Below are 21,627 nucleotides of genomic sequence, written 5' to 3'. Positions count from 1 at the left end.
AAGCTACATTTCCCGGAGCTTTCCCTGTTACCCATTTGTTTAGATTCCCAATGTATGTTGTTCTGGGCCTACTCCTGCCTCGTTTGCCCTCAATTTTGCCAGTGACAGCTAGATGTTCAAGACCCTTATTTATGTCTATTCAGGAGTCCCAAAAACTGCATTTGTCGTTTCCTGATTGTTTTTAACAGTAATTTTTAAAGTAATTCATATCATCAAGATTTCAAAAAGATACATTAAAGTAGAGTGTGCTTGAGAGGGTAATCTTAAACAAGGCATAAAGGTTACATATTAAGGTGCTCAGGAAAGGTGAAGGGAAAACATAAGTAGAAACTGGTATGGAAAATTTAAAGGCTGGGGTCAGTGAAGCAAAGGCAAAAAGAAAACGGGGCACATATATGCTAATCCATTCTCACTCAGGAATCTTCTGCAACAAACAATAACAGTACGGTAACACATCACAGTTGCTGTCTGAAAACGGCGTCACCGTATCATTAGAAAAAAACAAAAGACAGCAAGTGCAGAACAAAAACAAACAGATGAAGAACTTCTTGTTAAAGCAGGCAACAAATTTTATTAGAAAAGCACCTTGCTGAAGTTTCACTCCGAAAAAAAAGTTGTTAATAATCATCCGGACTTCATCCGTCAGATGGGAATCATTTATTAAATGCTACTGACATTTTACATAAACCCTTAATAACAACTCTCCTGCATTCAATGAAGATATATCATGCCTGTGCCACAAAATTTGTTTGTCAAAATTCACTCTTAACTTCATGTCTTTTCCTGACTCTAGCTAAAATCATTTCTGTTTAACAACTTGGGGATTTGTAAGCACGATGACACTGTTTCATCACTTGACTATCGTATAAAAAATGCCACGGTGGGTCATTTTGAATGGATTAACCATCTTCGGCCATTCTAGCGTCAAATGAGTTAACAATGCTTTTGTTTTATCAAAGCCTCAGAGAAGTACATCGATCCACCAAACATAGTATCTTTTACATCATGTGGCATTTGTCAATTGTCAATTATCAAGCTGGTATACTCAATACAGAAAAGACCACTACAAAGATGTGTAGAAACATCAAGTTCTACAGTGTAAAAACTTCAATGTCAACAATTTAAGACATTTGAGGCTTTGCTCAGAGACTGCAAGAGAACGTAACTAACACAATACTTCACAAGCAGTCACTAAATTTCAGCTCATCATTTCTGTGTCAATATATATTATAACTATTTAAAGCGTGTTTTGCAATACAAGCCAAAATAAGGTAATCTATGCTGAATCATATCTGTAGGCCTAACTACCAAAACATGTTGAATTGAGAAGGGAAATAATCAAAATACTTGAATGTAAAGAAGAGTAAATGAAGAAAAGCAATGTCATAAAAACTACCAAAGTTACAATACTTACAACATAAGCCACGAAGATTGGCTGTGAGAGGCCTTCAATGATCTCATAACTGCCCATCACTTTCTCATTCTGAAAAGAGTCGTAAAAAACATACAAATAACATGTGTCACAACACAGTGGACTCAGGTGCTCATCAATTTTTGGACATAAAGAGTTATATATCGGTATCATCTTAAAGCTTGTTCATTTTTCTTGCTTTTGATGAAAAAATGTACGTCTATTTTGAACAGAAGTCGAGATATTAGTGATTGAAGAAGGTGGGGGTTGTCTAGTGTCAGAAGTAAAATTAGTGAGAAAATGGTCGCCAAAGTTAAGAGGCTTTCAAAGCTTGGGTGTCCTTGGAAACTGAAAATTTACATTTTTTGTGCCTTTGGTCAACGCTTTTTAGTACGATGTACACAAAAATGTGTTTTCAATGTTTTTTACGTTGTTGGGCCAAAAAAGCCGGCGGAAAAATTTGATTTCTTAGATTTCATTATTTTGACGATCACCTGATTTCATCCCGATGCTACACAAATTGTACACCATTGAAGCTAAAATCCTCACATTACACCTAGGAATTATAATGAATCCTCTCTACTTTGAACTCAACATAATTGTTCTAATTAACCTATATAATTATTCCATTTAAAGAAATAGAACTGTTAGCGTTATAAAATTTTATAAATCTACAGTAGGGCCTACTCTCTTTCTCTCTCTCTGTCTCTGTTTCAGTATCTCTCTCTCTCTTTCTCTCTATCTCTCTCTCCCTCGACTCATCTGACAGCCCGCCTGCCTGCCTGCCTGCCTGTCTGCCGGTCAAATATCCGTCTATCTCTGTCTGTCTGCCTGTCTCTTTCCCCCACACTACCCGATGTGTGTATTTTAATGAAGGTATTTTGTATTACCTGGTTGGAGAAATAGACCAACAAAAAGGCTCCTACTATCGCCAGGCCACAACCTGTCAGGAAATGTAAGAAAAAACATTGTCATATTTATGAAACAAAATATAATAAAACAAATATAGTGTTTATCGGAAAACTGACAGAAAGTGAAGTCCTTTATGTGATCACGATTCCCAGTCAAGTCAAGTATGGTTTCCATAAACTGTTCATACATTGAACCAGTCAGTATTTACCTCGCTGGTTCTTACACAACTTATACTACAACACATTAACCCTTAAAAGGCCAGAGGAGATCTCAATTACAATTGGTCGCTTTTAAGGACAACCCAGATTTTGGGGGTTTCCACAAATCTTTATCTACTCCAAAAGTGGGCATTGCCCTACCTACAGGAGAAGTTTGGTTTCATTGGTGAGTATATTTGTTTGGTTATAGAAAAAACTCTCCTTGTATTTTAATTAAACTAAACAAGGGGCAAAAACTTTCCCTTTGATTTTCTCAAAACAGCATTTTTCGGGATAGACCTCTTGCCCTAAAAAGCGACCAATTGCATCCTGTTCCCTCAGGTGTATGCCAGACAGAGAACACATACTGTCATTTCTGGCTGACAAACCCTGTTTTTGCTGAGCTCAGAGGTTTTTTCTCAGTTGTATTCACCTGCTTTTATATTAACCTGTCCCCGTGGTTTTATGCACCCCGCATAATTTAGCAAAATTTGATCATTTTTTGCATAATTTCTTATTATTTTCCTTTATCATTCTTTGCTATAATTAACAAAATCACATAATTTCATATTTTTCGGCTCAGTTTGCATAATTTCAGAAGTTTTCTTACATAAAACAACGGGGACAGATTAACGGTCCACACATACACTCACCAAAACAAGACCTAGTCTGGAAAATAGCCACACTGGGTTGACATTAATATCATGAATCAAGCTGAAATCCTTGAGCACTCATCAAATACAATTTTCCCACTAGAAAGCATTGATAAAAATCCAAACCTTAGCTTGTTATGGACCAAAGCTATGTTTGGCATAAAATGAATAGGAAAATGCAACAGGAAACGATGGAATGAAAGTTTCAAACACTGGTAGCGCCATGTCAATGACGACATATTACAGAGAGAATCTTTAACAAATAAACAACTATCAATTTCAGCCGAGGATTTTAACAAATCATACAAGATGGGTAGAAAATATTAGTTTTTGTTTTAGTAGAGGTTTTACTGCGCTCACAGCTGCATAAGGTCATATGAGCGCCAGAAGATTAGAGGTGTTACAAGAGAGTAACAAACATAAAAAAGAACAAGGGGAGATAAGGACTATAGATGTTTGATAAGAAAGAAGGAGCAAACCACACCAGAGCACCCGCCAACCACCCACAACAGAAAATATGTGGAAAACGCAAGATAATGGACAAAAATAACATGGGGGGAAAGAAAGAATATAACCTCATATCGGTATCTTCCAACCATTCGCTTTCATGAAAAGAAATTAAAATATACTTACCAAACAGGTTTTCCGAGCGTATTTTTTCCTTCAAGAATATTGCCGCCAGAAACAGGTTAGCTGCAAGGAAGAGTAAAAAGTAACAGCAAATGAACAGTCTTTACTAATCCCTGACAGGGCACACACAAAAAAAAATAAAGCATATAATTGAGGAGAACATGTTTTCAACTAAACCTCTCAAAAGACTTCTTTAAAGAAAATTTCGATCTACCTTAACAATCAACAACGGAGAGAAGCTGTTTCTCCATGCTTTTATATCATGTCAGTAAACTGCTGCCTCATTTTCATTTAAAAAAACAAGGAAATTCAAGAACATAAAGCAAAGGAATGAGTATAATGATCCAACGATTCGGAAATTGAAACAAACACCAATAAAAAAAAATAAAAATTTTAAAACCTCCAGAAACTATCAACACATAAAATGATGATAATGTGCAACTACTTACCTACAACAGTGGTCGTGCCCAATGGCGCAACAACGGAGGCCGGAGCAAAACCATAGGCCGTAAAGTTGAAGAGTTCTCCGGCACCCATGAGTAGGAGCCCAAACCACCACAAGAGTTCTTTGGTATAGTGGACCTCAACTTCTCGCGCAGCATTCCGGAGGTGAACATATTTCTGGGAACATTTTGGAAGTCCCTTAAGAACAGAAACTCCTGCCTTTCTTTTTTGCATCGTTATATAAGAATTAAAAGTCATGATCGATGCTTTGGGGGATTTTCTTCTTTTTTTTTTAAATTGTGGGGGGGGGGGGGGGGGGGTTTGCACTCAAATAACCAAACTAGTGTCAAGGTTGCAAAACAAAGAAATCTGGCTATCCTGTACTTCTTTTTTTTTTCACTCTAATCATTTTCTAATCATTGAAGCTGCATTTATTGCCCTACAAAGTATAGTTTTTTTTACGAACCAGGATCTAAACTTCATGATTTAATGCACCTGTTAAGTAAATTAATCAAACGAATCATCATCATCATCATCCAGTGCCAGATGTGCGACAGACATTGGCGATCATGGTTCTCCATTCATTCCTTTGCTCGGATGTTCTCAAAAAAGCTGTTTCCCTGATCTTTCCCTGTTACCCATTTGTCAAACGAATAGAGAAGAGCAAATGAATTGTACACAGAGAAAAATATATATATGAATTCAACATTTAATTCCAGATTAAACTCAATTCCTAACAGGTCTTTTCAATTATACTGTTCACATACAAGGGCAAAATTGAAAAAATAAAAGCAAATTAACGTAAATGATAAATGAAACTCTAATTTAGAAAATAAAACTTACCTGTAAATTCAAGGAAACACTTATCAGAATGTTCCCTGCTACAGCTAGTCCACTGCCAATCGCCAAATTCTGAGGGAGAAGGAATTGCTTACTATACAGTCAAGTACACTGTAAATAACGAATAAAAATGTAAACAAATCTGAAAAAGTCCGGACGACATTTTTTTTTTCAAGTAACAGGATACAGCTCTCGGACGAGCAACACAATAATACGAGGGCCGTTACAGAGATGACATGACATGAACCGTATACAACTTTTTTCACATGTGGCAATACCATATTTGATTTGTAGAACGTACGATTGTGAACTCAAAGCCAGAGTGGCCATAACATTTGCCACACATTTTTCCAAACGTAACCCTTGAGCGAAGCTGTTTTTTCTTTTCGCTTTTGTCTACTAGTCAAGGTATTTCAAAGTAGATGATTCCAATCAAAACGAAATCCTCCCACTCTGAAACAGCATTCCACGGTATCGTTTAGTATTTTCAAACTTTTAAACGGAAGAAAAGGAAAAAAAATACAATTATAATAATCAATATGACACTGTGCCAGACAGCTGTTACCATCGGAGCATTGTTTCACCAACGGCTTCTATGCAGCTGAGGAGTGCAGGGTAAGCAACAAAAGAGAGACACCAGATGTCGTTACGCATAATACCGAATCTATTATTTCAAGTTTGGATAACAGAATGTAAAGCAGGCAGGACACACCAGTGGCATTCATGCCATTGACAAAAGAACATGTGCTGTTCCCAATGTAAAGCCTTTCAACATGGTAGGCAAAGTGATCAAACAGACTGTTTGTAAAACAAGGTGCGTCATAACAAGTGAGTTTCTATCTTCAATTTTTACAGGGAGTTTTTAGTTCTTGTCACTTTTTTCAGCACTTGCAACATATTAAGGTGATAAAAGTGCTCAAGGTTAAAGGTGTTACTACAAGAGAGTGGCATACAAAGAAAAGAAGGAGGAGAGATAAGGACGGCTGATGTTTGATAGGAAAGATGGGGGCAATCCACATCAGAGTACCCGCGAACCCCCATGACTTACAGGAAGTTGAAAAAGTATCTATTCAACAATAGTTTCATTGAACAAATTCTATAGTGCTTCACTGACATCATTTCCTTAATGTGAGCATAATGAATCATAAATGAGGCATTGTGAAGAAATCAGGCGCTCGTCAAATTAATGAAATCAAAGGAAGCGTCATATATCGGCCCGCTGGGCAATTTGTTTGGATTTTTTTTTCCCTCAACACCTTTTTAAGTCTATTTAAAAACACATTTCTGCGAGAATATTTGATTAACTGAAAAACATTGATTAAACGCACACAAAAAATGTAAATTTGTAGTTTCCAATAACTCTCAAACATTGTGAGTCACCAGGTTTTAGTAGCAATTTTCTCGCTAATTTAACCTCTGACACCAAGAGACCCCCACCTCCTTTAATTGCAGATATCTCGACTTCTATTCAAGATAGATGGGCATTTTTTTTTCAAATTAAAAGCGACACAAAATAACAAGTTCGCTAGGGTTATACCAATAACTCCATATATATACCCAAAAATTGGCAAGCACCTGATTTCACCATAATGACGCCTCAAATGTGCTGGCTGCCCACTGTGCTCAAAGTGCCCACTATAACCATCAATTCTAACTTAAACATTAAGAGTGAAGATATCCCTTTCATTAATAAATTTTGTTATTTAGTTTTAGTGAAAAGTATCTTATTGCAAAATGCAAGCAAAAAAAATCTGGGGTTCATGCTCAACTTATTGCATGGCTGTAAAATTAAAGTATAACGGTGAAGATCTTGAGAAACAAGCAGATGAAAATTGGCTCGTTTGCATACTTGTACCCAAGCGACAAATGCCATGGAAATTTTCTCAGTGAGCGCAGGGCCTTAAAATTGCCTGCGCAACAAAGGAATTGATAACTAGGATAATCTAAGGGGGATAAGCTGGGAAACATAGTAAAAGGCAAAAATAAACTTTCTCTTGACTAACATTGCAATGACATAGAGCTTATTGCCTACCGATTAGTCTAATATTCCACATGTTCATTTTTTGTAGCATTTTAAAGTTCTTATTTTCCCCCAAAAACCCTAACCATTCCAGACGTAAAACTCCATCACCAAAACAAAAAAAACTTCCCAGGCAGCAGCTTGTGGTAAATAGGAAAACCACACCCACAGTGTCATCTATGGCATTAAAGGCTTTTAGCATAGTGAAGTTCACCATTAGAGAACACATGGCTAGAAATTCACTTGAAAGTTATAATGTAAAGCGGCATTTACTGCAAAATGAAACATGATACAATAATAGCTGTGTTAAGCAAGCTGCAAACCTTTCTTACTTATCAAATTTATTACCACAACCACAACTGAACAAGACTTGGACAAAATTTCACACTGCTTTACTGTAAATTTGTTCTTAAAAAATAACAACATAAGTTGTGTGACAAGCTATGGAGAAATATTGTGCAAAGATTCAAATTGTGGCAGGAGGTGCCTTGAAACAAAGTATACTCACATTGTTGAAGCTATATGAGACAGAATTTGGAATTGTTTCAAAAGTTGAATCTATACACACATATAATTTTATATTATATGATGCTTTTCTAAACATTATGAGAAAGGAATATAAAATCATTTAAATTTGTAAAAATATTCTACTGAGCGTACCTCAGAGTCAAACAAATTGTGAATACAATTAACACACTTCAAACAATAGCATCTTCTGTTGTGTAGATAGGATTTGGTCCATTGGTACATGTTGCCTTGGATACCACTTCTAAGGAGCTTGACTAGTAGACCCTCCTTCCACACCTTGTCAAATGCTTTTTGTAGATCAACAAAAGTTGCTAGCATCACTTTCTGTGCCTGGAAGGAGTCCTCTATAACTTGGGACAAGTATGTTGTTTGGTCCTCTGTGCTCCTGAACTGACGGAATCCAGCTTGTTCTGGTACTATGATGTGTTGTGCCTCTAGGTACCATTGCATTCTGTAAGCTATGACGCGCTCGCTCCATTGTCCTACATACACAGCTTGTGAGGCTGATAGGTCTATAGCTTAATGGTTGTGCCTTACTTTTCCCTGGCTTGAGGATTGGGATCATCGTTGCTTCTTTCCAGCACTGAGGTACTTGCCCTATTTTCCAGCTTAAGTTGAATATATCCAGTAGAGTCTGTAACACTGTGTTGCCTAGATGTTGTAACATTTCGTTTGTAATTTCATCGGGGCCTGGTGATTTTCTTTGCTTCAGTTGATTTATTGCTTTCTTCAGCTCTTCCATGGTGATGTCCTTCTCCATTGCTTCCGGGATGTTATTTGTACTTCTTTTATTTCTTTCCTCTTGTCTGACTTCTTTTTGTCTCTCTTTTGGTATTTTAATGTTGCTTTCTTGAGCGTATGCTTTTACAAAGGTATGTGCAGCCCTTTTTTCCATTTCCATCTCTCCTTCAACTTCTAGAGTGATCTTGGCACTTTTATTTCCTTCGTAGTTTAGCCCCTTTACAAGCCTCCATAGTTTTGTGGTGTCTTTTTCCAGGTTAAGTTTGTGCGTTTTGTCTCTCCAGCTTTTCCTGGTGCACTCCAATTTGGTTTTGAGATAGTGGGCTTTACACCTCTGTAACTTGTTGCTATTTTCTATCCCTGAATGTGTTTCGGCTTCTTCTCTGGCCTTGATGAGGTCGTTATGTGTTTTCTGGAGTTCTGGCGTCCAGTACGGGGTGTAATTTTTTCTTACCCCTCTAGGTAAGGTTTCTTTTGCTGACTTAAGGATGTTTTCATTGAACTCTGTGATGGCATTGTTTATGTTTTTGTCGAAGACTGCGATGTTCTTTGTCAGCTCATTAGTTCTTAAGCTGAAAAGTCTCCAGTCTGCCTTTTTGTAGTTCCATCTCGGCCTTTTCGGGCTGTCCTCTGGCAGGCTCTCTACTATGGTAAGAAGAACAGGGCGATGGTCACTTCCCCTGAGCTGGGTTTCCACTTTTCTGCTTAGATGTCTGTGCAAGTTTTCTGTGCAGAGTGCTATGTCTGGAGTCGTAGTAGAATGCCAAGCTCGAGAATAAAATGTTGGTTGATCTAAAGGATCATTTACAAGCAGAAGATGATTTTTATCTTGCCAAGCCTCTATTTCTTCTCCTCTCCTGTCTAGTCTGTTATAACCCCAACTCTGGGACTGGCTGTTGAAATCTCCAGCGATGATAAAGTCTGTGGTCTGGGACTTCGATGGTTTCTAGCACAAGGTTTTTATCGTTTGGACAATAATAGTTCACTAGATCCAGATTGCCTCTGCTGGTGGTGATCCTGTTGTGGATATATTCAGCTTCTCCTGTATATTTCTTAATGCTTGCCTCCTCCTGAAAGTGGGTTTTCTGTATACAGCTGATGTGTATTTCATTATCTTTTAGAAAGTTTTCCAGCTGTTTCTTGTTTGAGATTCCTTCGGCATTCCAGTGCATGATATTAAGACTTTTCTTTACCTACATGTTTTGTATTTGTGTTACCAGTCACTTTTCTACCTCATCTCCTGGCATTACAAGACGATGGAAGGCCCTCCAGTCGCTGGGGTGGACCCCTTCAAGGCTTGGGGCCCGGCACTGCACCTGCCTGGTGGGTCCTCACAGGGCGAGCACCATATCTAACGTTACCTACTTCAAGTGTCATATATTGCAGTATTCCGAGGTATTGTTGGTTCTCTAGAGTGCGCCTTGCGGCCCAATACCTCCGATTTCAGCACTCCAACTCCAGGTCCAAGGACCTACCCTGGAAGCACAGGGAGGAATTGTTACCGGATCCCACCCGTAGCCAGGACTTATGCGGTCCTTTTCCACATGATGCTCCCGTCAGAGGACTCCGGGCATTTAATGACATGGTACAGCCACCTACCACCTCACCCCATCCTGGTAAGAGCATCGCCAGTTGGTCCGGGGCTGCTTATTCAACATATTCACAGCTAACCTCCATTACAGTGGCCGTTCCCTATCCGCCACCTGGGACCCGCCGGGTCGGGGATGGTCGCCCCAGCCCGGCAATAGGTAACTAGCTAATTTTAAGCAGCTGGAGAGGTAAGCGTGTGATCCCTCATAACCCGTAAGCCCCGCCCAGAACTCTTACACAAATCGTAAGTGAGATGAGTGACTGTCCTTTACCCAGTCTGTAACAAAGTAACAATGGACATGAACTTGTTTTGTGACAGAAGCGTCTCTCGTTCTCCGAGTGGTGGCGACCCATGAATTTGTTTTAACATGACACTTGGTCCTCCTTGTCTGACACATTTCGTTTCATTGTCACCCTCGCACAAAAACAGAAACAAAAGAAAAAAAAATCCAGCGAAAACAACAACAATAACAACAACAACAACAATTCGGCTATCTTCGGTTGGGACCTCAGAAAGGAATGGTTTGTTTTCTTCATCTTGATCAGTCCTGCCTAAGACAGCCACCTGTCTTATACGGCCACTTTTCTCCTTGACAATGGGTGGCGGTCTACACAAATTCAATTGTATAATCTCTATCCTGATGAGTTGACATGAACAATATATAATCATGTTTCTTTTAGTTTGATGCAAGATCTCCAGTGATTACACTCTCCCTGCAGCTCAGAATGCCAATCCTCTGATGTTAATCACACAGCACAGTAATTTTCAGTAGAGCCAAAGTAAGATTAAATAACTGAAATACGCCCTATTATATTTTTAAGAGGATTTGCGTATCAAGCAGCCACCCCAACAAACACAAACAAGTTTTATTAGAGACCAACCCTAACCCTTATCCAACCTGGCCCTGCTCCAACCCCTAGCCCTACACCTAACCCAAACCCTAGGCCTATAGCCCTCTACTCTATAACTGTTTCATTAAGTGGTCGCTCCTTCAGAGAATTCGTCCTTGATGATATAATGTTGAGGATGCCAGCTGAGCTGACAATGGCAATGGGAAGAATTTTTTAAGCCACCTATCCTATAGTCCTATAGTGACTTCAATAAATGGTAAAGAGTAGGCTAATGATCCTAAACAACGAAAAATAGGCAGGGCTTTTGAAAAAAGACGTTCAGTCCCTTTCAGTTTCAGAGTTGTTTTGTTTACACGCACATCTGGGCTAAGCTAGGATTTCTGGCTGCTACTGTAAACAATAAAATTAGATTCTAGGAGAGGAGAAAAAAACAATTTAATGGACAAGGATTATAATGGAAAAAATTACCTGATCCCTGTCGGATTTTTCTGCATCCTTGTTGATGTCGTCGTTCGGAACAAGAAGTTGCATTTCCGAGGTTGCTGCACCTTTTTCCCTTTGGGTACATTCGTCCAAGCTGGTGCACGGATAGATTTATAGGACGCAGGATGGGACTGTCACAGTTGGCTTGTCACAGCGCTCTCCTTGTTATTATTCCGCTGGTTAGTTAGCATTTATTATGCAGGAACAACCATGTAGCCCGCAGTTTCTTTGAATTTACGGGAAATTTTGTGGTGTTCTGTCATTTGATTTTATGCAATATTTACATCTCGCGAGAAGATCCGCTTTCTATCGACGGTGGACACGAGATGTGTGGTGTGTGTGAATTGATTTTTTCCCCTTGCATCTTTAGATTAGCCGATCCCACTGGCCAAGCCAACTCACTCGATGCGCCATAGCAACATCCTGCCAGTGCAGAAGCTGATACGTATGGATGGATGATTCTTTCGCTTCGCAAAAAGATTCAGAGCTTTGAGCTCAACACCAGGTCTATTTTTCTTATTGCTATCATTGTCGTTGCAGGTTCTGCAGCTGTATTTAAACGGTTTATGGGCGCCTCCTCATCGCACAAAATGAATCCTCCTGTGAAAGTGCCATCGAAAGAGAAAGCGACTGCAGCGGTAAGCACTGTCAATATTAAATTATTACTAGATTTATCATGTCTTCTTCATTATTCAGAATTCACTAGAATGTTCCAAGAAGTTAGAAATCTTATCAGAGTTAACACAACAACAGACAACTTCAACTTCCATTCCTTGTTCTTAAACTAGATGTACTTGGACTTGTACTTGTGGTTATCTGTGTGGCACAGTGTGGCTGACAGTGGTGACATCATGAGTGACACCAAAATTAACTAGATTTCTAATTATATATTAATATTAAGTTTGAGAGTCTGTGTTGATACTCCTACATGTTTAGATTAGATGAGGCTGCTAGCCTTCGCCACCATTCCCAAACTGTAGTCCATTTCACATGTACGACCATACTGTAATCTTTACCTCAAACAATTCATCATGAGCTGTCATGTCTGACCTTTGACCCGAGTTTTGAAAAGTGTCTTGTAACAAAAATCAAACGGATGCGGAGTGTCTACGTACACAGTGACTGGGCGCCTAGTCTCAGTATCTACATACACGGTAACTGGGCACCTAGATTCTAGTCTCAGTCTCAGTATCTATGAACATGGTAACCGGGCACCTAGTCTCAGTATCATCTAGATCTACGTGCACGGTAACCGGAATGAAAATAAATCAATATTTGTCGGGCTCGCCATCATAACCGGTCAGTGAACCGGTGCGTGCGCATCACATTGTGAGTTCCGGTTGGGGTCACCAAGCCAAAGTTAATTCAAAGTCTGCGCTGCGAAGTATATGTCAGAGGGCTCCGGAATGAGGTTTTTTTTAAGGTACAGTCGGGGAGGGGTTGGGATGATGGCAACATCGGATGACAAAAAGTGAACTTGGAGTTCTGAACAGCCCGGTTACAGCAGTGTACCTGACCCTGAGACTAAGTGTCAGGTTGCCGGTTACCGTGTACGTAGACACTGAGGCTAGGTGCCCGGTTACCGTGTATGTAGACACTCCGAAAATCAAAATGCAACATGAAATGTTTTGTAAAGGTTGCTGGGAAGAACTGTTTTGCTTCTTACTTTTAGCGGAGTGCTTTGCATTTGCATGAAATGTTTTGGAGACAAATAGGCCGATGTGTAGCTATTTTGTTGACATGAAGCTACAGCGAGCACCTAGCACACCTCTGTGATTGGCCCAAATATTTAGATGAATGACATATTTCCGCCTTCTATTTTTTTCGTCTTCCAGGGTTTCCCCCTCTAGAGACTCTTGGGTTTCCCTCGCCACGACTCGCCCGTAACTGTTGACAAAAGATCTCGCAGTTTGTTTGTTTTTGTTCTTTTAAAAAAAATTATTTGTGTTATAAAATCTTTTATAAATAATCTCAGCAATTCTTGTACCATAAATTTACCTTTTCCTCAAAGTTGTATACACACACACACAAGCACATGCGCTCGCACACACAAGCACAACATGCGCACACACACACACACAAGCACACAGCCTGAGCAGTGAACGATGAAACCTAGATCTAGTGATGAAGCCCATCGCACGCTTTGTGGCAAAGCGGGCCCGCCACGGTGGTGAGATCTAGTCAGCTTGCAAGGGAAGCCCCGGAAGACAACAAAAATAGATCGCCGAAATGCGTCATCTATATTTGGGCCAATCACAGAGGTGTGCTAGGTGCTCACTGCAGCTTCATGTATTTTGTTGTCATTATCATTTACATTAGAGATTATTTTACTAAACTGTTTTTGCGTAATTTACAGCTCTGAAATAATTTGTTCGTATGTTGTTTTCTCGACAGCTTATTTTCCTTCATGGTTTAGGAGATACAGGGTAAGTTCTATATCTCATTTGTGTGTGCGCTTGTCAACTATTTATGGTACAACTTTTCTAATGTCTTCAAAATGATGCATTTGTAATGATTATGATTGAATTAGATCTAAATTTTATGTAAGTCTCATGCATGGCTTTTTGTTTTGACTGAAATGTGCTGGGTTTTTTTGGCATCTCTGTTTTCAAAATGTGGGAAATTCTTTCATGAGTCGTAAGTTACCTTGTTTGCACATTTTTCGAAGGTTATAACGATAGGGCTTTGAAATGAATTTTGTGAACAATGGTTCACAAGCAAGTCCAAGTCATGTGCCATACCATAATGTAGAGAAACCTCTTACTTGTCATTAAAAAATGTCAACTAAGGAAAAGTTGAAGTCAAGGATTATTCAGGAGCCTAGATGTATGTGCAGAAACAGCTGGCTGGTCATCTGGAGGGGTGACAGCTGGGTTGAGACATGTAGGCCACTAGTGACTGCTTTCCTATGATAATGGTTCCGTTGCAGTGGAAAGTTAAAGGACACATTGATTCACACGTACGTGTAAATTCTTGTAAAAGATGGTGGCAGCTTGTCAAACTCACTCGGACAGTGACTGCTGCCCACAGCTCAAATGACATATATATATATCTAACTTGGCAGATCCATGGGAATTCTGGGTTCACAATTTAGTTAAATGGGTGTTATTCTTTTAGAAATCCATGATATAGCAAAAGTTTATATTTATTGTGCCTGTATGATCATTTTTCTGTGGCGAAAGGTGTTTAACCTGGGGGGAAAACATTGAAAACAATTACCCAAAGAGCAGAAAAGTGGCAGTTTCTTTGGTTTCATTATTTTGACGAGCGCCTTATTTTCTCAAGATGACACCCGTTTATTATTTATTTGTTTTTTCTTACTTGATTAACGCTTTTACTTTTGGTAAAGTTGAGGAGACAATATACTGACGAGCAAAAGAAAGTGGGCAGTTTTCAAATCTGTGCTGTGTGAGTAGTCTCGCGAATTTTGACTTGGCGATTGACATGCTGAGCTTGAGTCACTTTAGAAAGTCAGTCAGAACAATATTTGTTTATTTTGTTTTTGTAAAAAGTGTTTACAACATGTTTGGCCTAAAACATGTTTTCTCGTTTTTTCTGGAAAGTTTACAAAATAAAATAGTAGTCCTTGACAATGCCTTTACTTTTATTCTTTATTCGTTACACACATCAACATGTTTCAGAGAAAAGGCCGTCAAAATTTTTGGGTTAGTTCTTTTGAATTTTTTTTATACGATGCCTCGTCTCAGTGATGCACAACGTCTTGAAGCTCTTGGCATGCTGAGAGCTAATGCAGCGGTTTTTGCTGTCGCTAGAGCTTTCAATGTTGAGAGAGATACGATCCAAAAGCTTATTAAGGATACACTTCCAAGCAAGTGGTTCGGTTAGTGACACTCCAAGGTCTGGTCGTCCTCGTGTCACTACTGCTGTCGAAGACAATCGGATCAGAGTTCCACACTTGCGGGATCGGTTTCAAACAGCTTCTAAAACTGCCAGAGATTGGCCTGGGCTTAGACCAATCAACCGCTTCACCGTTCGTCGACGCTTGAAAGCCCACGGAATCGTTTCCCGACACCCAGCTGGACGCACTCGTCACCTCCAAAGACACCGTCATGCCAGGCTCCACTGGGCACGTCTGCACCGGCGATGGCTAAACCGCTAGTGGAATAGAGTATTTTCTGACGAGTCCAGATTTCTTTTGGATCGCCACTATGGAAGGCAAAAAGCCTACCGGAGACGTCATAAACGTTATTTACCTCAGTGTGTAAGTGCTGTTGCTGACAAACGTAGCATTATGGTAAGGGAATCCATAACCAGTACTGATAAATTCGATCTAGTTATTATCGACGGTAATCTGACTGCCCAGAGATACATCAATGACGTTCTCTATCCACACCTTCTGCCGTTTCTGGCTCGCCACAGGAACAATCTGGTGTTCCAGCAGGACATTGCTCCAGCACACCGTGCCTTTGTTACCCAGAGATTCTCACAACAAAAATAACGTATGTGTTATAACACTGTTGCCAGTATTATCCCCAGCTTTAAACGTGATTGAGCACCTCTGGGACAAGATGGACACGGAAATTCGCAGCCTTCGTCCACCCCCAACGGCAATCCCACAACTGCAACAATCATTAACGAATGCTTGGAATTATATTCTCATCAATTTATCCAAGGACTTGTGCAATAAATGAGGCAGAGATGCACTGTAGTCATCAATGTTGGTTGGAGTTACACCTGTTACTAATTCTGGGATTTTGAACATTTGAATCGGTGTTATGAGTTTCTAATAAAAGGTGTGTTTTTGATAGTTTTTTTAAAGGTTTTTTTTGTCTGCCCTTAATGAAAAATGGCAAGCCTTTCAAAATCCATTGGCAATACGTCATTACTACGGTAAAGATCGGAAATAAGGCACAGAACGTAGGATGCCCCCTTTCTTTTGCTCGTCAGTATAGTGGAAATGGAATTTGATTTCTTGATTTTCAACTTTGTTTATTTTTTTTTATTTATTTTTTTTCTTTCAGCCATGGCTGGGCAGAAATGTTTCGAGAGTTTTCCCTGAAGAATATAAGATGTGTGTGCCCTCATGCGTAAGTGTATAGTCTGTCTGATGTTTCTCACTTATCAACTTTACAGAGACTGAGCTGGATTGCCCAGTATATGATTATGGTAGATACTGGACTTCAAGTGTGATTCAGTCAAGAAGAAGATGTTTACATTTCTGTTATTTCCTGTCAGGATTCGCATTTTAAAAATTATGGTCTTTCTTTTAGGATTCTTTCCTCTTTTAACAATTTTTTTTAAGAGACTAAGTGGAACAGTGAGTTTCTTTTACTCTGCATGTGCAGTCAGTCTTGTAAAGGGATTTTTATAATAGGTTTTTTAAATTTGTTCTTAGGTGTTTTCATACCTGAATAATGTTATCTCAAATTAATAATGGTTGTAAAGTGCATAATGCATGCTGTTGAGCTTGGATATGCACTATCTAAATGCAATTATTATTATTGATTCATATACGACAATGTCATCATTTCTCAATAATGTTTATTTGCTTGCTTCCTTCCACAGACCCTTGAAACCTGTCACGTTGAATGGGGGTATGGTTATGCCATCTTGGTAAGTACATTGTTTTTTTCTTTAATGTTTGGTGTTCTTTTTTGTTTTTCAATCTCGGCATGCTTCTTTTTTTCTTTTCTTCTTCTTTTGAGAAATGAGTATGTTATAAATATTGAATTCATCAGTCTTTTCATAACCAAGTTGCTTCCAGGGTCTGTTGTGTAGCATTTAAGAACTGTCACGCATAGGAGACCCGAGTTTGATTCCAATGAGGGGAGAATTTTTCTAGGGTTTCTATGTCTTTATGTTATGCTGGAATCTTGTGTCCCTCTCGGCCTGGGTTGGCCTTGACAGAGAAGCCCACCTCCTAAATTATCTAAATTGTGTTAATGGGGGCTTAAAAGACACCTGCTTTTATTTGTTTTTAGAGAATTGCTTTCTTGTTCCTTCCCGCTCTGGATCTCTGTGGTAGTCAGCCATACGCTCTTCAACCTACAAAGTGACCTGTTGTTAAGGATGGCCGTTTGTCCCACCAGAGCATTGCCTTCCTATTTGGTTCCGGCAACTGCTTGCAATTTCTTGAAACACGCTTCAGACCTGCCAAAATCTCCAGTAAAATTTGATTTTTAATTAAAAATGTTATACTTTTGTCGTGGCCAGGTTTGACATCAAGGGGCTGAGCCCAATGAGTCCCGAGGATGAACAAGGTGTGAAAGATTCCTCTAAAGAATGTAAGTATTTAACATATTGAATGGCATTAAATGTGAACGATAGTTTTCATGAATAAGTTGAAACATGATAATAGAAAGTGTAAGTTGACTGGGGTGTGGGTTTTCATGAATAAGTTGAAACATGATAATAGAAAGTGTAAGTTGACTGGGGTGTGGTACGGGAAAGAAAATGGTTACAGGGCCCTTGTTTTAGGGAAACAAAAGTTTGAAGTATTGTTGTGTCTATTGTCTGTCGTGCTTTCCCCCTCTTTTCTCTTCACAATTTTTGCTTTCCACGAGCATCAATCAAAAACGTATAGTGTTATAGTTTACATTTTGACCTTCTTTCCTGTTTCAAGACCGCAGGTACACAACCCAGGGCGGTGCCACTGACTGAAGTGTCTTTAGGCCATTCCCAAAGGGGGGACGTTAACCATGTTCTTATGCACGGTAGAATTGTAATTATAAATGGGCTGATTCATCAATGTCATGCTCATAACTGTGCCTGAACTGCAACAGGGAACTGCTTCTTTTTAATGATAATAATAATAATAGATAGCATTTGTATAGCGCATATCCCCGCTCAACAGCAGGCTCTATGCGCTTTACACTATATTTTTCTTTCCTAATCCTTACTATCGTCATTTTGCCTCTACCTCTTTGTATGTTTGTCACACTTTTGTGACCCGCTATTTCCGGGGGGCCTTGATAGTCGAAGCAGACTTTGTGCTGTTGAAGCTACGAGAGGTGAGCAGAGTAAGCCTGATTCCCTGTAAGGATTTCTCTGTGCACTTCCACCCCTTGTCGCTCATATGACCTAATGCAGTTGCAAGCGCCGTAAAACCTTATGGGATATTTTTCCCTCTTTGCGTCAATCATTAAATCTTTTTCCAAGCCATCCCTGTTCTATCAAGTAGTAGTGAATTAGTTAAATATAACTTTTTGTTTTTATTATTTAAAAGTACATTTTCCATTAAGTGTTGGGATTTTCTTTTAGAGTGAAAGGAAATGAATGAAAGATTGAAGGTTTAACACATTACACCCAGAGGGCCTGGGCGGGAAGTCCATTCCTAGATCCTAAGCAAGGAGAAGGAACCCACCTCCCGTGAATACAAGCCTTTAAAAAAACACATTAAAAAAATACTAAACAAATTTTTAAAATCTTGAAAAAATTAAAGTTAAAACGAATAATGAATGTAGTTTCAGAAAAATATAACTTTATGTATGCGCAAACTGTATGAACTCTTCTAACTTTAGTTCATTCGGGCTGTCCGACCCGTCACTCTCACTCTCAGCCTCGCGGTCAGGCTCTAGATCTAATTTCTAGATTTTCTACGTCTGATCAATCTGAATCGCCCCAAACTCTTGCTACGACGTTTTCTGCTTGTTTTTGCTCAAATCCATCGTTGTTTTCTTTTTCGAATTCAATTTTGTTGCTTTTCAACAAGTTGGGACACCTACGAAGTGTTGGTAACGCGATCGCACTTCTATCGGCTCTAATACTAAAACTACTTGCCAGAAAAATTTTGTTTCAGTATCAAACGAAAGAAGAAACTTTTTGCAATAACTAAGCAAAGCAAAATCTCGGCCCAGAGTCTCGTCAAGGCGAGACGTCGTTTCTAAAGACACTAGGTCGGCGCGGGCGGTTCCGGGCGAGTCAGGGTGTAATGTGTTAAAGTCTATTTATTTATGCTTTGAAAGCTCGTAACAGTTTTGATGTTTCTCACACAACCACTTGTCGTCATTTTCCTTATTTCTTCCCGTGTTTGATGAACCTGTCTTTGGAATCCACAGTGCAACAGCTCATCGCCAAAGAAATCGCTGATGGTATACCAGCTGAGAGGATTGTGATTGGAGGATTTTCTCAGGGCGGAGCGATAGCGTTGTATACTGCGTTTGCCGCAGATGTAAAAATCGGGGGCGTTCTAGCTCTCAGCACCTGGCTACCTCTTAACAAATACTTCACCAACCAGAGCGTAAGCTTTTCCCATTGTGTTTGAGTTGTCTACCCTACGGGGGGAGGGGGGGTGTGCTCGTGTAATCTTTGTTGTAAAATGCTTTGAATAGTCACCTTATATGGGAATGTGCTTCAATGTAATTTCTATTCATTACTATTTGCACTGTGAGTGGAAAGTAAAGATGCCTCACATTTTCTTATGTTGATTGTGTTGCCTTAAGAAATATGTGTTCTAATTGATGGAAGAATTAGAAGTACAAAATGCCCTGGGGCTGCATGTACATTTTAGCAGAATGATGCTTTGTCTGCGTTACTGACTGAATTAATTTGTTATTATGACTCTATTAATTTATTCTCATAATGGCTGATTCTTCTCACCCCCTTTCTCTACTGTTTGAAATTGCATGCCCAGCTAGTTTAGGTATTTTTGAAATTTTTTCATCAGCCTAATTTCATCTTAATCATGTGCCTTTACGTGTAGTATCTAGTGATTTCAGATAGACTACTTTTGATTTAAGTGTGTTTGTAACTCGAAGTCCAGTTTTCAGACCTAAACGGATGCAATAAATTCACTTGTAATCAGTGTCAGATTAGAAAGGACTGTCTGTCTGTGCTTGTGTCTATTATCTATTTGTGGTGGCTGAATGTTGCTATTCAAAAGGCTTTTTAATGGCTTCATCGATCGACATGCGGTTTTCGCCAAAAGATTCTTTAAAATATTCTCCAGATTGTGGCGTCCTTCGTTTTTTTCCGTTTTGAGACAGTTTTGCTGAAAAAATCTAAATTTCTTTATTTCGCCGATAACTTTTGTAGGCGACGCTTCTGTCTCTGTAATTTTAGAAAATCCGCCAGGTTTGTTTATTTTAAGTCGTACTTCCGTTCGATACTATCGCGCATTGTCTTGCAATACTGAGCACTATTTTAAGTGTGCGACCCGTGTAGATCTAGCCTCATGTTTTCTTTATTTACTTGGTGCTAAATTCGGCTGTGATCCTTTCGTTTGATACTCATCATCGCTTTTCCTGGACTCCTTTGTCAAATTCTTTTTCTTGCTACTGGAAAAAATCAAAACGCTTCTGTCTCAATCCGTTCATTGAACGCGGGCCCAGCTAGTACTTATATATTCCTGTAACTTAAAGCAATTTTTTTCCGCCTTTTTAACACCCATACGTTTCTGTTTGTTTAGGGGTGTGTGTTTTGGGCGATGTGATCGTATATATCATGTATGATAATTACTAAGTAGTCATTTTACTGTTGGAGGAGTATCGTAAGAATTAAGTGGCAGGATAGAATAAGAAATGAAGAGCTATGGGAAAGGACAGGACAAAAGGATATAGAAGTAGAAATAGGACTAAAAAAGTGGCATTGGATGGGACACACCTTCAGAAAGCCCAGCGGAAACATCACAAGACAGTCACTGCAATGGAACCCACAGGGAGCTCGAGGCAGGGGTAGGCCACGGGAAACATGGAGGAGATGCGTGGAAAGGGACATGAGAGAGATGAAGCTCACTTGGAACGAGCTAGGAAGGATGGCCCAGGATAGAGAGAAATTGAAGGAGCTTGTATGTGGCCTATACCCTGCCAGGGGTGAAAGGCATTGATGAATTTTACTGTTGGGGTATTGGGATACTTTTGCCATGTTTTGAAGTGTTTCGCTTTTGCCATTTCAGAATGCAAGGTACAACACCGACGTACCGATCTTACAATGCCACGGCTTAGCTGACCCACTTGTGTCGCACAGATGGGGAGAGACTACACATGAAATCATCAAGACATTCAGTCCAGCAGCTCAGTTCAAGTCCTACAGTAATCTTGGACACAGTTCTTCTCCTCAGGTAAGTCCGGAGGGTGATAGGAGTGGGTGGTTGGCGGGTGCTCTGGTATGGTTTGCTCCTTCTTTCCTATCAAACATCTATAGTCCTTATCTCTCCTCTTTCTTTTTTTTTTTTTTTGTGTATGTTACTCTCTTGTTACGCGTCTATTCTTAGGTACATATATGACCTTATTGTGTTGCAAGTACTCTAAAACTCTTACTAAAAAAAATTTTTAAGTGGATGATAGGAGGGCGTCATCACTGGTACATGCTGTTCCTTTCCCCCTTTTTTTTCTGTCTGCTTGTTTTGCTTTTTCCTTACACTATATA

At 39.4% G+C, this 21,627-nt stretch overlaps 2 protein-coding genes across 5 annotated transcripts in view; one reads left to right on the top strand and one right to left on the bottom strand.

Moving 5' to 3' along the window:
• Positions 1-11,618, bottom strand: part of LOC101862374 (NIPA-like protein 2) — a 21,202-nt gene extending 9,584 nt beyond the window's left edge. The window contains exons 1-7 of one of the 2 annotated variants that reach the window (XM_013087730.2): positions 11,287-11,618; positions 7,616-7,625; positions 5,091-5,159; positions 4,253-4,424; positions 3,807-3,866; positions 2,302-2,354; positions 1,415-1,483 (exon numbers count right to left, since the gene is read on the bottom strand). In XM_013087730.2, the coding sequence (XP_012943184.1) occupies positions 1,415-1,483; positions 2,302-2,354; positions 3,807-3,866; positions 4,253-4,424; positions 5,091-5,159; positions 7,616-7,625; positions 11,287-11,312 (459 nt within the window). In that variant the 5' untranslated portion in view covers positions 11,313-11,618. The remainder of the gene's footprint in view (positions 1-1,414; positions 1,484-2,301; positions 2,355-3,806; positions 3,867-4,252; positions 4,425-5,090; positions 5,160-7,615; positions 7,626-11,286) is intronic. The other variant, XM_005107782.3, reaches the window with a different exon arrangement.
• The window catches only part of LOC101861841 (acyl-protein thioesterase 1), a 15,342-nt gene continuing 5,294 nt past the window's right edge, over positions 11,580-21,627 (top strand). The window contains exons 1-8 of one of the 3 annotated variants that reach the window (XM_005107781.3): positions 11,580-11,634; positions 11,842-11,939; positions 13,696-13,727; positions 16,284-16,349; positions 16,828-16,875; positions 17,476-17,546; positions 19,320-19,501; positions 21,155-21,319. In XM_005107781.3, coding sequence (XP_005107838.1) covers positions 11,628-11,634; positions 11,842-11,939; positions 13,696-13,727; positions 16,284-16,349; positions 16,828-16,875; positions 17,476-17,546; positions 19,320-19,501; positions 21,155-21,319 — 669 coding nt within the window. In that variant the 5' untranslated portion in view covers positions 11,580-11,627. The other 2 variants (XM_005107780.3, XM_005107779.3) reach the window with 2 other exon arrangements.

The sequence above is a fragment of the Aplysia californica genome, unplaced genomic scaffold, assembly GCF_000002075.1.
Source record: "Aplysia californica isolate F4 #8 unplaced genomic scaffold, AplCal3.0 scaffold00630, whole genome shotgun sequence".
Taxonomy (NCBI): domain Eukaryota; kingdom Metazoa; phylum Mollusca; class Gastropoda; order Aplysiida; family Aplysiidae; genus Aplysia; species Aplysia californica.
The sequence above is the reverse complement of the archived record's forward strand: the minus strand, read 5'-3'. Positions and strand labels throughout refer to the sequence as shown.